Source organism: Pangasianodon hypophthalmus, chromosome 13 (genome assembly GCF_027358585.1).
Source record: "Pangasianodon hypophthalmus isolate fPanHyp1 chromosome 13, fPanHyp1.pri, whole genome shotgun sequence".
Classification (NCBI taxonomy): Eukaryota; Metazoa; Chordata; class Actinopteri; order Siluriformes; family Pangasiidae; genus Pangasianodon; species Pangasianodon hypophthalmus.
Genome location: NC_069722.1, coordinates 1,495,764 through 1,509,444, shown reverse-complemented (window position 1 = coordinate 1,509,444; position 13,681 = coordinate 1,495,764). Strand labels below are relative to the sequence as shown.

Below are 13,681 nucleotides of genomic sequence, written 5' to 3'. Positions count from 1 at the left end.
AAAGGGAAAGAATAGAAGGGAAAGAAAGAAAGAAAGAACTGAAAGGAAAGGAGGAATGAAAAGAAGGAAAGTAAAGGACAAAAGGAAAGAAAGAAACAAAGAAAGCAGAATTGACAGGAAAGAAGGAAAGTAAAAGAAAGAAAGAAAGAAAGAAAGAAAGGAACAGGAAAGAAAATAAAAAAAAGGGAAAGAATAGAAGGGAAAGAAAGAAAGAAAGAACTGAAAGGAAAGGAGGAATGAAAAGAAGGAAAGTAAAGGACAAAAGGAAAGAAAGAAACAAAGAAAGCAGAATTGACAGGAAAGAAGGAAAGTAAAAGAAAGAAAGAAAGAAAGGAACAGGAAAGAAAATAAAAAAAAGGGAAGGAAAGAAGAAAAGAAGGAAAAGGAAGGAAAAGGAAGGGAAAAAGAAAAAAAGAAAGAAAGAAAGGAGGAATGAAAAGAAGGAAAGTAAAGGACAAAAGGAGAGGAAAGAAAACAGGACAGAATGGAAGGAAAGAAGAAAAGAAGGAAAAGGAAGGGAAAGAAAGAGAAAGAAAGAATTGAAGGGAAAGGAAAGTGAAAGCTGAGATCAGAGCAGCAGTTATAGAGGGTGCTGATGAGAAGAGGGTTCAGGTGCGACGTGTGGAACCTCGGAGTGTTTCAGCTTCACGCAGTTTTAATTAAAACACCTTTACAGCGTCGTTACTTCATGACGGTCTCGAGTCACTTACCGAATAAAAGATAAACCGAATCATTTCAATTCCTTTACTCTGGCTGCAGGATAAATAAATAAATAAATAAATAAATAAAGACTCGGGGGAAATAACGCTTGAATAAGACACACTGCTGCATTCATGCTCAATTTGCTGTTTCCAGATTTTAAATAAAATAAATTTTACTCTCACATTTAGGTTTATTTTTGCTAATAACACTGTGTGCAGAAATTATATCCTGTAATATATTCATGCATAAATTATATTTTTTAAAATATATTCATTAGATGGTTTTTATTATTTAAAAATGTAAAAATTGCATGTTGTGAATTTTCACTTATTCTAAATATATAACAAACAAAAATCGTTAATGTTCAGGGCTAAAATATTTGTTTTAGAGTATAAACTAAAGATCAAAATTATAGAAAATATCATTTTGAAACAAAAAAATAACGAGAAAAGAGCGTAAAAAAAAATGTACATAGTTTACGACTGACGCATGATGCAGCTAAATTTGGACGTCGAGGAAAGAAAGAAAAAAAACTTTAAAAATGCTGCAACATTCAGCGACGTCTGATACAAAAGTTTGTTTGTTTGTTTTTAATAAATTTGGGATTTTATGTAGAACGTTTATAAAGAGATTTGTAAAGACGTTAAGACGTGAGAACAGGAACGTTCCACAACATTGAAGGTAACAATAAATGGTAAAAAAGCACAATTTGTTGTTGAGTAATAAATTAAACATTGCAATCTTTGGCAAATCGCTGAAGTATATGTTTGTTTGTTTGTTTTTTTAATCGTATATTTTCTTAAGAAATCTCTTAACATGACATCCAAAATGGTGTGGATAACTGAAACCCGGCAAACAAACAAACAAACAAATAAACAAATAAATAAACAGCAATAAAAAAATGTCACTTAGACTGCGTTTTAAAAGATTATGTGACAAACATTTTATTTATATCATTTTCATGTCTTTACAGTGGAATAGTAATTAAGACAATCTAACCTTGTTACTTACAAACTTCCTAAAAAGAAGATATTCAGTAGAGACATATAGAGCAAAAAAAAAAAAAAAAAAAAAAAAAATTTACGTGTTTAAATCATTGACGTCCTAGATATTTAGGAGGGAAAAACAAAACAAAATAAACAAACAAACAAAAACATTTTGTATACAGTACAATTGAAACATTAAGTTATATTAAAGCACCATGTGTGGAGCATATTGAAATAAATATAAATATCATATTGGCCTTTTTTTTGTACACTGAAAAAAAAAAAGAAAAAGAAAAAAAAAAAAAAACGTTGAACACGACCACACAAACATCGGTTTCATGTCAAAATCGGAAATGTGTAGAAAATGTGTAACTTCACAAATATTTATGCCTTCCAGTCTCTAACACACAGGAGGTTAAATACCATACACAGCATGCAAACGTAAGTTTTCAACAAAAAAAAAAAATTAAAATTAAAAAAAGTAGTGTCGAGCGCCCTGGTTTAAAAACAGCCTGATCCCAGATCAGTGTTTTCAACACACCCATGCGGACGTTTTCACCTTTTACAACCGTGTACGAGTGGCGACGTGTTACGAAGACATTTCTACCTTTCCGTCCATCTCTCGCGAGGTACCATCAATATTGCGATAAAAAAAAAAAATAAAAAAATTCAAGAATGTATCCAGCATAAATACTGTCCAAACTACTACAAAGAATTAAAGTATGAAGCGTGTTTGTGTTCGGGTGGCGAGTGATCGACGAGCCTGCACGCTTCCCAACACGAAAAGGTGTTTATTTTACGTATTTGTGAATAAATAATAGTATTATAGTAACGATGCTTCGACCTGAACGGGAGGGAGAATTTTCGCAAATGAAATGTTAAGCGTAACACTTAACGACACAGGACACCGTTAGCGAGATGTTCCGACGTCGATAGTTAAATTCATCGTTTGTAAAAAAAAAATTAAAAATTATATATTGTGCTAAAACCAGCAAAATTTCCAGACGAGGATTGAGTTTTGTTTTTTTTTTTTTTGTCGTTGTTGGTTTTTTTTTCCTCTTTTCTCCACCCAGATTTTAGACCGGCTTGTACGCCTGATGTGCGAGTTCGTAATTGAAAAGTTTAGACCAGGTTTAATTTGTGTCTGCTTTCACACTCGATTGTTTTTTTTTTTTTTTGTACTTTTCAAATATCAGAGCGCATTTTACGCTTCCATCTACGTTTTTTGCTTCCATCTACGTTTTTCGGTCAGAGCGGCCCTTCCGAAGTTCACTTTCCTTTTCAGAAAAGTGCCGAGTGACGTCAAGTGCTTTTTGTTTTCTTTCTTTCTTTTTTTTTAACCTCCTGACCAAAGTGCTGAAGAAAAAAGACGAGCCTTATGACTGAATCCGTGAGAAAATATGATGAGATTTACAACAAAATGTTTATATCTCTGACATTCCAAAGTTATAATGTTTTAGGACGTTCACTCGTACGTGATGTAACTCAAACTCTCTTGATTCTCGAAGACAAAGACAGACGACTTTGACGTTCCTAAAGTTACGCTGATCTTTATTTCTTTTCTTTTACTGATACTAATAATAAGAGAGAACGCACGAGGCTGAATTCTGCGATGTTTACAGTTACGGTGTGCGCTTCAGGCAGGGAGGGAAAAAAAAAAAAAAGAAAAGACAAGTGTGAAAGCAGCATTTTAAAAAAAGTCCTGGCAGGAAAATGAGAACTTAAAAAAAATAAAATAAAAATAAAGAAATAAAAAATACAGCGCATGCTCCCTGTCTTGGTCCTCCACAAACAGAGCCACTCTAACATATCGTGCATGTTCATCGCAAAAAAAACGTGGTTAACCTGTAGGCCCTAAACGTCTCCGTTTAAAACACACGAGTATGAAATAAAAAAAAGTTAGATCCACAAGACAGAATAACGTCTCCATCATGTGGCCGATTGGAACTACGATGTGAAAACTGCTACAGTTTATACATAAATATACTACACAATGAATTCATCATGGGTGACAATGAAATAAGTTTTAAATATTTGTGTAAATTGTTTTTCTTTTACACAAAAAAAAAAAAAAAAAAGCTTATCGTAAATCATAAATGCTAAGCACAACTTTTAAAAGTACGTCTTTTCTTTTTTTTTTTTTACATATAAACAACATATTTGCATTGTCGTTAATAAATAGCGATTTAGCAACCGTCAGTCTGTGTACTGCAGGTCCAGATCTACTGTACCGTCAGTAACTACCAGCCGCAGTCTCTTGGGCTTGCGGTCCGTCAGAGAGGCGCTTTGCGAGTGAGACGACGGGAAGTGATGGGAAATGACCGGATGGCATCCGGACTGCCCGTGCTGCTGAGAGTCCTTGCTCGTCTCCGCCATGCCTTTAGGGCCGGCGAAGCTGCCCATAGAAGGAGAATGCGTGATGGTCGACGGACCGCACGGTTCTACGATAAGCCTCCCCTGGGTTCCGGAAGGCTCCATGAGGCAATGGTAAGTGTAATTCGTGGGCACCGACGAAGAATAATTCAAACATTCCCCGCCGTCGTTGTAGTTCAGCGTGACCGAGTGATCACCGGTGAAGTTCACGACGTAAGACGGGTGAGCGGATTGATTGCACACGAAGGAGGACGGCTGAGGTTTGGTCGCTGGAGCTTCCTGACCGACGGAATCTCTGTAGCTCACTTGCGGACTGCTGTGCTGGGAAACGGCGGAGGACAGCGAAGAGCTGAAGGAGACGTCTAAAGGATCACAGTGTGAGAAACAGAGCTGATTTCTGTCAAGCGGAACCGAGACTTGAGAGCTCTGACTTGGGGCTACGACGGCATGGGGTTTATCCTGTCTTAGGTTTTTGCTGTTAAGTATGCTGTGACTCTGAGCGCTATGAAAAAATGTAGAAGGAATGTCAGGATTGACGGAACTCCCAACCCTTACGTTCTGAGGCTTTTCGATAGGCATGCTCTTAATGGCGTTTGCTGCGGTTTTGCTAGAGCTGAGAAAGTAAACGGGGTAAACCCGATCGCTCTGCGGGTGTGCTTTAGACAGTCCTTTGTTTGGTGGAACAGTCTTTGTATCTCTTCTTGAGGTTTCAGAGTATCTCATATATGCACTCTGAGAACACTCGGAGGATAAATCCTTGTGGTTGCGTAAACTCGATGGCCCTGGAACGGGGTCGGGAAGTTCAGACTTGCTGCCGTGAGGTTTCAAAGAGAGTTTAGAGTCACCTACTGAAGAACCTTTGCAAACGTTCTGACCGTATCCTCCTCCTTCAATTTTCACCAAACTGCTGTAGTTCTGGAAAACCGTAGGCTTCTTTTCATAGCCACGGAAAACCGTACTGCCAAGGTTAAGAGGCCCTGGTAACTCCGAGCATGAGGTGGTTTTGCTTCCTGTATGAAGCGAGTGGAAGGGTTTAACAGGGTTGCTCTGTAATCCAGCATTGTATAAACCTGGCCCAGACTGACTCAAGACGGAAGGCTGGGATTTATTAATCGAGCTAACGAAGTTGAGCGGCTCGTTATTTTTGTCCTTAGGTTGAATTTTAGCGAAGTCCGACTGCGCCGACAGACTCCTTGAGCTGTCAAGGAAATGTATTTTATCCTGAGACTGGGAGCAAGCCACAGAAGGGACGGTCTGCTTAGCGTTTAAGGATGTGTTAAATATTATTAAGTCTCTCTGGTTGCCTAATGTTTTATCTGCCACACAAATCAGGGGCGTCGCAGAATCTTCCCTGGACTGAAAGATCACGTTGCGCTTTGTCGACGTACTATCAGAAAAAAACACGTTCCTTTCCGAATCTCTGACGGCGGCCGAACCCATCGTCACGGGACAGAATGCTTTGTCTTTGGAAGAGAACTCGCTGTTTAACGATGGCGTGTCGTATCGCGTAAGCCCAAGATCGGGAAAACTCAAGTCTTCTGGAGTACTAAAGCTACTCCCCGGGCTCGGAGAGCCGAGGTAAGGGGTCTCTGGGTTCCATCCGTCCGCTGGGCTTTGAGAGAAGGGGCTACTAAAAGATCCGGTGTTATGAGGTTCGCCGGAGCAGTAGTCCGTCAGTGTATTTTGGAGGCCGCTTTGTGCGTGCGTTTGATCGTAGCCGTCGAGGTTCAAGCAGTGAAAATCTAAAATGTCTTCTGAATAGTTTGAAAAGGTGCATTCAGTGGTGAAAGGGGAGGAGGGAGGAGACAACGGTTTCGACTGAATCTGACAGGAGGTAGTCGCACTGATGTTAACAGGTGCACATGATGGCTGCTGTTGGCTCATGGCTTGAAGTTTCGAGAGGCTTTTGTTGATCTGAAGCAAGTTGTGACTTAAGCAAACCTCGCCCAACTCCGCGCTCTCCAGATTCTCGACTCTTTCTGGCGCAAACGTTTCTTTGACTCTTGCGAGATGGGATATTTCCGTTAGTCCTTCGTGATACGGAGAGTTCAGAGATAAGGGTGAAAGGGAGAGTAGCGAAGGCTCTGAAGTGACCGCACCTTTAGAGAGCTCTCTAATCCTGTCGCACTTGCTAGCTGCAGTCCGGTGCTGGCACGGAGACAGGTTTTCCTCTTTGACTCTGCTGAACGCCATCTCTCCCGTCGGCATCCTCTCAGGAAAAAAGCAGGACAGAATCCGGGAGTCCCTTAGCACAGAATTTCCCGGTCCCGTGTTTCCGTCTTGTGCGTGAGCTTCCTCGCCGTCCACCTCCCATCTGCCCTCGGCCCGGCGTCGCAACCGAAGCAGAGGCAACGGTTTGATGTCCATATTATCAGCTTCAACTTTGAGATGTCTTACAAACTGACTCTGTTGTTCTAGCACCTCAGGAAACTCCATTTTACTATGAACAGAGACTTCTTGTCCTTTAGCATGCTTTTCGCTGTTGATGCTAGCACCAGATATCTTTTTACGCCTTTTCCTGGATTTGAAAGTACTTTCTTTTTGGCAATGTTCTAAGACGTCTTGAACAGCTTTAGTGGCTTGCTCCAGGCCGACGCTCTTGTCCGCTTCGCCGTGGCCTCGAATCCGCTCCATTTCCAAGTTTAAGATCGCGACAGAATCCAAAATAGCTTTAAAGGGGTCAATGACATCGGAGCGTGTTTCCGAACTCTGTGTTTCAACCACAGCACTTTCCCCCTTGATTTCACTCTCCATTTCCCACTCCTTCCCCCTCTTCCTTTTCAGACGTATTCTAAAATTAATATTCTGCTCATCTTCCGTGTTAAATGAAGATTCCGAAGCGGACAAGGCGTCCGCTTCGGCTTTTGCGTTTTTCTGCGTCTCCATTGCTAAATTTTGTCCAGCCTCTCTTACGTCCTCGTTTATTTTTCTCCCTGCATCGATTCGCTCCACTCTGGCTCCTAGCTCAGATTTCATTTTGCATTTTCTATTCATATTTACTCTAATTTCAGGTGTCTTCGCTGCCAATGCGTTACCTGTACTACCTCTTTCTCTGAACATCCTATTTGGAGCTCCAGGTCTAGCCTGAGCAGTTCGAAAACATTTTCTTTGTCGTAGCTTTTTAGCCACTAAGGATTTACACAGCCTGCCCTTTTTTGATCCTACTCCTTCATCTCTGAAAGAAGAGCTCGACTGTAAAGTTAAGTTCTGAGCTCCGTTATCAAAGGTCTCGCTCCCTTGAGACGCGGGTAACAGACTTTCCGTCCTGGTCTCCAGACTTTTACTGGGACACGGAGACTCCGTTGTAGTTGTAGTCACGCTTGCGTCTTGATCTGGATCGGTTTCGAGGGATTCTCGAAAGACGCGTTTCTTTAGCGGGATGCTGCTCTGGGAATTGTGATCCAGGCTGCCTTTTAGAGGGGAGAGAGACTCGGAGGACATTGGAATAATTTCTGGATCTTTTTTTTTTGCCACTTTTGCGCCATGATGGTCTTGTGAAATCTGTGCGCTACGCTGAGCCACGTGGGTTACTCTCGCAATCGCGGGGCTCTTTTTCAGAGGCTCAAAATTCACTTTTGGGATGTTAGTAAGGGATATCAACCTTTTAATCGATTCTGACTCACCGTGTCGCGAAGAATTCCTGACTACGCTGTGATACGCTTTACCGTCCAGCCCTTGACTAACCAATTCACTGCTCAAGCTTTTTAAAATATCAGACAGAAGGACTTTTGCCTCTTTTATGACGATAGTTTTGCTTCCAAAACGCAACAAATCTGATTTCTTTTGTACAGTATCTTCATTTTGCTTAGTTACGTCACCTTTACGCTTTTCCTCATCCTTTTCTTCAGCTATATTTGTTTCACTCAGTTTTGTTTGACCTTTTGGCACTTGTCCTCTTTTCCTTAAATGAGTCACTACTTCGCTGTTCTCTAACAAAGATTTCTCAACACATACAGAATCAGAAGCCATATTGTCTCTCTTACTGTTACTGTTATTTTCTTTCATCGTCTCTATTTCCTCTATTTCTTCGTTATTTCTCTTGCTACCCTTATGTGTCAGCTGTGCAACAGGTTGTGCTACGGCATTCCCGCTACTTTCTATGTCACACGTCACCTTTAAAAAGCTGTCTGCACTCGGAGTAAAGTACATCTCCCTCACCCCTTTCTTAACACCGAGTCTCGAGATACCTTTGCTTCGTTTGCACTTTGAGATCTGCTTCTCTACAGCTGCCGGAGATGTAGGATGTGCGTTTTCTCCGCTGTATGCTCTTTCCTGATCTGCCTTAACAGCTGCTCGCTCTCCTGGGATCGACACTCTGACCAGACTGACTTTTACGTAACGCTTCAACCCTGAAGGAAGAGAAGAGGATGAAGAAGATGAAGAAGCTAAAGGAGGAGGAGGAGGAGGAGGTAGTGGAAGTGGCGAGTGAGCGGAGGAAAAAGGAGTCGAGGATGTGGTAACATTGATCGTGCCAGAAACGACAGAAGGGATGTGTTTTTTCTGCAGCTCCCCGGAGATCCCTGAAGCATTTGGGGAGCTCGAATCCCCTTCCCTAGCAGCGCCGGAGACAGTGATGCGCTCCTCGCCGTCAGCCGTGGCCTTGTGAGAATCCCCAAAGCTGCCCTGCTGCTTCTCCTCTGTGATCGCTGGAGATGACTTGCTGTTTGTTTCTCGTCGGGTTTTGTTGAAGCGTGACCTTTGTTTACGCGGACCGCCTTTTCTGACAGCACCTCTCCTACACCGGCCGTGAGGTCTAGCGCCTGCGCGCAGCTTAGAAGTCCGGCGTATCATTTTGACCGCCTTTTTATTCAAACGAGAGAGTTTACCTCGATCAAAAGCTCCAGAGCATCTGAGTCGGGTGCGAAGCATATTCCTGGTCCGTGAAGAAATGGCCATCTGATGTACGACTCTGACGGCGGCGGCAGGGGCGGCGGTTTCCGCCTCCTGTCCTTTAGCGTTTGCGGGGTCTCTATGACCGGCGCTCGAAACCGAGCTTAACGTGAAGGGTTTTAAGTTCAATTCGTCAGTGTTACTCGATACGTCGTTAGAGATGTCTCGTGCTTCCTCACCTCTGATTAGTCCGACGTCGTCGGGAGACGGAGGGCCGAGAACGTCCGAGTCCCGACTCTCCAATCTTGGTCTCACGCTCTCGATCGTGTACAGAAGCGCTCGTTCGTTGCTGGCGGGATCCCTGCAGCTTAGGAGGAAGTCCACGCTGTGACTGTACAGGCACACGCTCGAGTCCTTCAGGTTGAAATGAGACAGCGATGATATGAAGTGGTTGTGTTGCGTCTTCTCAGCCTGTTTGATCCGCTCCTCCCTTTTCCACCTCTTGGTCTTTGTCGTCCTGCTGCTCACTGTAGGGGCGTTTCTCTTCGTCTGCTGGGAATTCTTCACAGAGCAGGCTGAGAGACGAGAGAAAGAGAAAGAGAGAGAGAGAGAGAGAGAGAAGAGAGCAGGGGAGTAAAAAAATAAAAACACTGAATACTAAAAGAACAACAGGAGATTTTGAAATTATACCGTCGTAGGAAATAGTGTCAAAATTACGGAGAGACTTCACTCCACAAAATTCACTTTTAATCACCGGGAATGTGATAGAAAAAGTGATATAAGTCGGGATGAGCTACCTGGGTTAGATACCGGGAGGAATGGACTCGGAGTGCTGTTCCCTTTCTCCCGGTTGAGCCGCAAATCCGTCTCTCTGAATCTGTACTTCTGGCCTAGCGGATCGTTCGAGTGTTCCCACTCCTGCAGCGCGGCCAGCCTGTGCCGGAAAAACCCTTTTCCTCTCCTGAAGAAGTAAAAGTCGACAAAGAAATTAATCTGATTTAAACGGTTTAAAATCTTATTGCACTTATTACTGAATAAATAAATAATTCAGGTAGGAAAGAAACACACACAGAATAAACTCATGGTACATGAACACCGAAGCACACGGCACAGACGGCTCTGAAAGCGACGCCCATCCGGGACTCCCTCACCTCTCACAGGTGCAACATTCACACATCTCATTGTCTTCCCCAAAAAAGCTGTCGCCATAGTAACAGGTGATCTCCTCCCCGGGTGAGATGGGACGGACAACCTTCACGCACGCTCCGTTCTTATCCCCAGGCACGAACTGACACAAAAACAGAAGGTTTTTACTGTTTAGGTTGTGTGAATATTATGAAGAAGACATTTTAAAAAGAAAATATTAATAAATAATATTCATACATCAAATGCAAGATGAAAGAATTAAAAATAAATAAATAAATAAATCAGACACGGAAAGGAATAAACATTCGGTATCTTACCTTACAGTTCGGCCTGCAGTCTACAAACAAGAGACGGAGAACAAAGAATTAATAAATTAACACAACGATTAACATTATATCACAGCGGTGTTGAATTCTGATTGGTCAGGAGGTGTTGATTAGTTTTCCATAACAGCAGCGCTGACAGTAGTGCAGCTGCAAATCAATCACAGGTTTATAATAATAATAATAATAATAATAATAATAATAAGGCACTCGTTCTAATATGTTATCGTTTCTATAGTAACAGCTCATTCACAGGGACTTGTACGACGGACGTGTCACATTATAAATATTATATTATATTATATTATATATAATATGTTTATTTAACATTAATAATGTTTATTTAATAACGTCTATGGAAGGAGTCTCCAGTGTCAGAGGTAAAGCTGTAACTTTAATCTTCAGGACAGAGGAGTTTACGCTTTTCTCGGTAATGTGACAAGCTGCGTTTTTTCTTTTTTGTCTTGTGTGAGTGAGGGAACGAGTTTGTAGCTCGTTTATAGCTTGTATTGTAGCTTGTTTATAACTCGTCTGTAGCTCGTATTGTAGCTCATTTATAGTTTGTATTGTAGCTCGTTTGTAGCTTGTACTGTAGCTCGTATTGTAGCTCATTTATAGCTCGTTTATAGCTCATTTATAGCTCGTATTGTAGCTCATTTATAGCTCATTTATAGCTCGTATTGTAGCTCATTTATAGCTCGTTTATAGCTCATTTATAGCTTGTATTGTAGCTCATTTATAGCTCATTTATAGCTCATTTATAGCTCGTATTGTAGCTCATTTATAGCTCATTTATAGCTCATTTATAGCTCGTATTGTAGCTCATTTATAGCTCATTTATAGCTCATTTATAGCTCGTATTGTAGCTCATTTATAGCTCGTTTATAGCTCAATTGTAGCTCATTTATAGCTTGTATTGTAGCTTGTTTATAGCTCGTTTATAGCTCATTTATAGCTCGTCTGTAGCTCATTTATAGCTCATTTATAGCTCGTCTGTAGCTCACACTGTAGCTCATTTATAGCTCCTCTGTAGCTCTTATTGTAGCTCTTTGTAGCTTGTACTGTAGCTTGTTTATAGCTCATTTGTAGCTTGTATTTGTAGCTTGTTTATAGCTCATTTATAGCTCGTTTATAGCTCATTTATAACTCATTTGTAGCTCATTAATAGCTCGTTTATAGCTGCTCACCGTGGTTAATGAAGGCGGCCGGGCCGAGCCAGAGCTGAGCGCACTGCTTACGTGTCGAGTACATCACGCTGAAATCGTTCACGCCGGTCCTGAGCACGGCGCTGTCAGCGGGACTCAGCTCAGCTATACAGCCCTGCAGCACCTCCACCCGCTCTCCGACCGACCTTCACCATCACACACACACACACACACACACACACACACACACACACACACAGTGAGAGAGAGATCAGCGAGCCGCCCGGTCAGCAAACACTCCGAGTGAGTCAGCGTGTGTGTATTTATTACTGAAATTCTCACCAGTTTCTAGTTGCTGTGATTTTGGCTCCATTGGTCTCTGAAGAATAGCGGTCACATGACTCGATCTGGACTCCGCTGTCCAATAGGAAGGCAGTGAGATAGCGGTACATCTACAGAGGAGGGAGACATTTAAAAAATAAAAATATAGAAGCATAAATTTAAAAAAAAAAAAAGCATCCAACAACATCCATCAACTGTATATAAATAAATCAAATAGATATAAATAAAAAGGTAATTAAAAATCTTTATTACTATTATTTTTATAATAATCTTTTAAGCCTGTCCTTTAAACTGCACTTTACGAACGCAAGCTGATAATAAATATAATAAATATCAAAATAAAAAAATTTAAAAATACAAATAAATTGCAACACCAATTACCTGTAATTAACCTGCAAAAAAAAAAAAACATTAAAAAATGTTTAAAAAATTTAACTTCCACAAAAATAGAGTATTTAACACTGAAAAGAAAAGATTTTTAACTTTAAAACATTTTATTTATTCATTTGATTTATTTATTTAATTTGATTTATTTTTTGATGTATTTTTTTTATCATTTCTTTATTTTATATTATTTTATTAATTCATTTGATTTATCCATTTTATTTATATTATTATTTTTATAAAGGTGATCATTTACCACATTTCACATTTTATACTTTAAATGCTTTAAAAAATGTACTTTAATAGAATCATTAAACGGAATTAAAAACTTGATTATTGACGTAAATAAAGTTAGCATCTTCTTGTGTATTTAAAAAAAAAAAAAAAAAAAAAAAAGTGGTGAGCTTCATATAAAAAAAAAATATTGAAAAAAAAAAAAAACATATTGAAGACTAAAAAGAGGAAAAGTGTAGAGACAGTGACGATCCCTGTGACAATCCCCTCGTCGCTCAGAATTCCCCGCGGCCTCACAGACACAGGCGTCGCTTTTATTTACTCAACAACAGAAAGGAAAAAAAAAAACGCTGTAATACGAGTCACGCAGAAAACGGCAGGGTTTTATACTCACGTGTTGCCGCAGCAGCTCCTGCCGGTGCGAGCCGAGGTCTCGGAAGTACTCGCTCGTCCACTCGCCCTCCAGCAGGGCGTCGAACGTGGCCTGGAAGTCCCGAGTGCGCTTGAAGCGCAGCAGCGTCTCCCGCAGGTAGCTCCACCGCCGGATCTCTGGCAGAGGACTGATCACACACACACACACACACACACGCACATACGCACACACACACACGCACACGCACACATACACAACCTCGACATCACTGTTCAGCTCCAAGGAAACAAAAATATCCATGTCTATAATCAGACCTTAAGTGGGCGTGGCCTAAACTGGAAAAAAATTTTAATTTTAATTAAAAAACATTTATTTAGTTATTTAGTTTGCTTGTCTGTTTGCTTGTCTGTTTGTTTGTTTGCTTGTTTGTTTGTTTGCTTGTCTGCTTGTTTGTTTGCTTGTGTTTGTTTGTTTGCTTGTCTGTTTGTTTGTTTGTCTGTTTGCTTGTCTGCTTGTTTGTGTTTGTTTGTTTGCTTGCTTGTCTGTTTGCTTGTCTGCTTGTTTGTGTTTGTTTGTTTGCTTGCTTGTCTGTTTGTTTGTCTGTTTGCTTGTTTGTTTGCTTGTGTTTGTTTGCTTGTCTGTTTGTTTGTTTGTCTGCTTGTTTGTTTGCTTGTGTTTGTTTGTTTGCTTGTCTGTTTGTTTGCTTGTCTGCTTGTTTGTGTTTGTTTGTTTGCTTGCTTGTCTGTTTGTCTGTTTGCTTGTTTGTTTGCTTGTTTGTTTGCTTGTCTGTTTGTTTGTTTGTCTGTTTGCTTGTCTGCTTGTTTGTGTTTGTTTGTTTGCTTG

The 13,681-nt window shown here is 40.8% G+C and overlaps 1 protein-coding gene across 1 annotated transcript in view; it reads right to left on the bottom strand.

The window, feature by feature from the left end:
* Positions 1–1,276: 1,276 nt before the first annotated feature.
* Positions 1,277–13,681, bottom strand: part of kmt5c (lysine methyltransferase 5C) — a 21,777-nt gene continuing 9,372 nt past the window's right edge. Inside the window, exons 3-9 of the mRNA XM_053239395.1 lie at positions 12,860–13,025; positions 11,848–11,957; positions 11,548–11,711; positions 10,355–10,374; positions 10,043–10,179; positions 9,689–9,852; positions 1,277–9,466 (exon numbers count right to left, since the gene is read on the bottom strand). Coding sequence (XP_053095370.1) covers positions 3,885–9,466; positions 9,689–9,852; positions 10,043–10,179; positions 10,355–10,374; positions 11,548–11,711; positions 11,848–11,957; positions 12,860–13,025 — 6,343 coding nt within the window. The 3' untranslated portion in view covers positions 1,277–3,884. The remainder of the gene's footprint in view (positions 9,467–9,688; positions 9,853–10,042; positions 10,180–10,354; positions 10,375–11,547; positions 11,712–11,847; positions 11,958–12,859; positions 13,026–13,681) is intronic.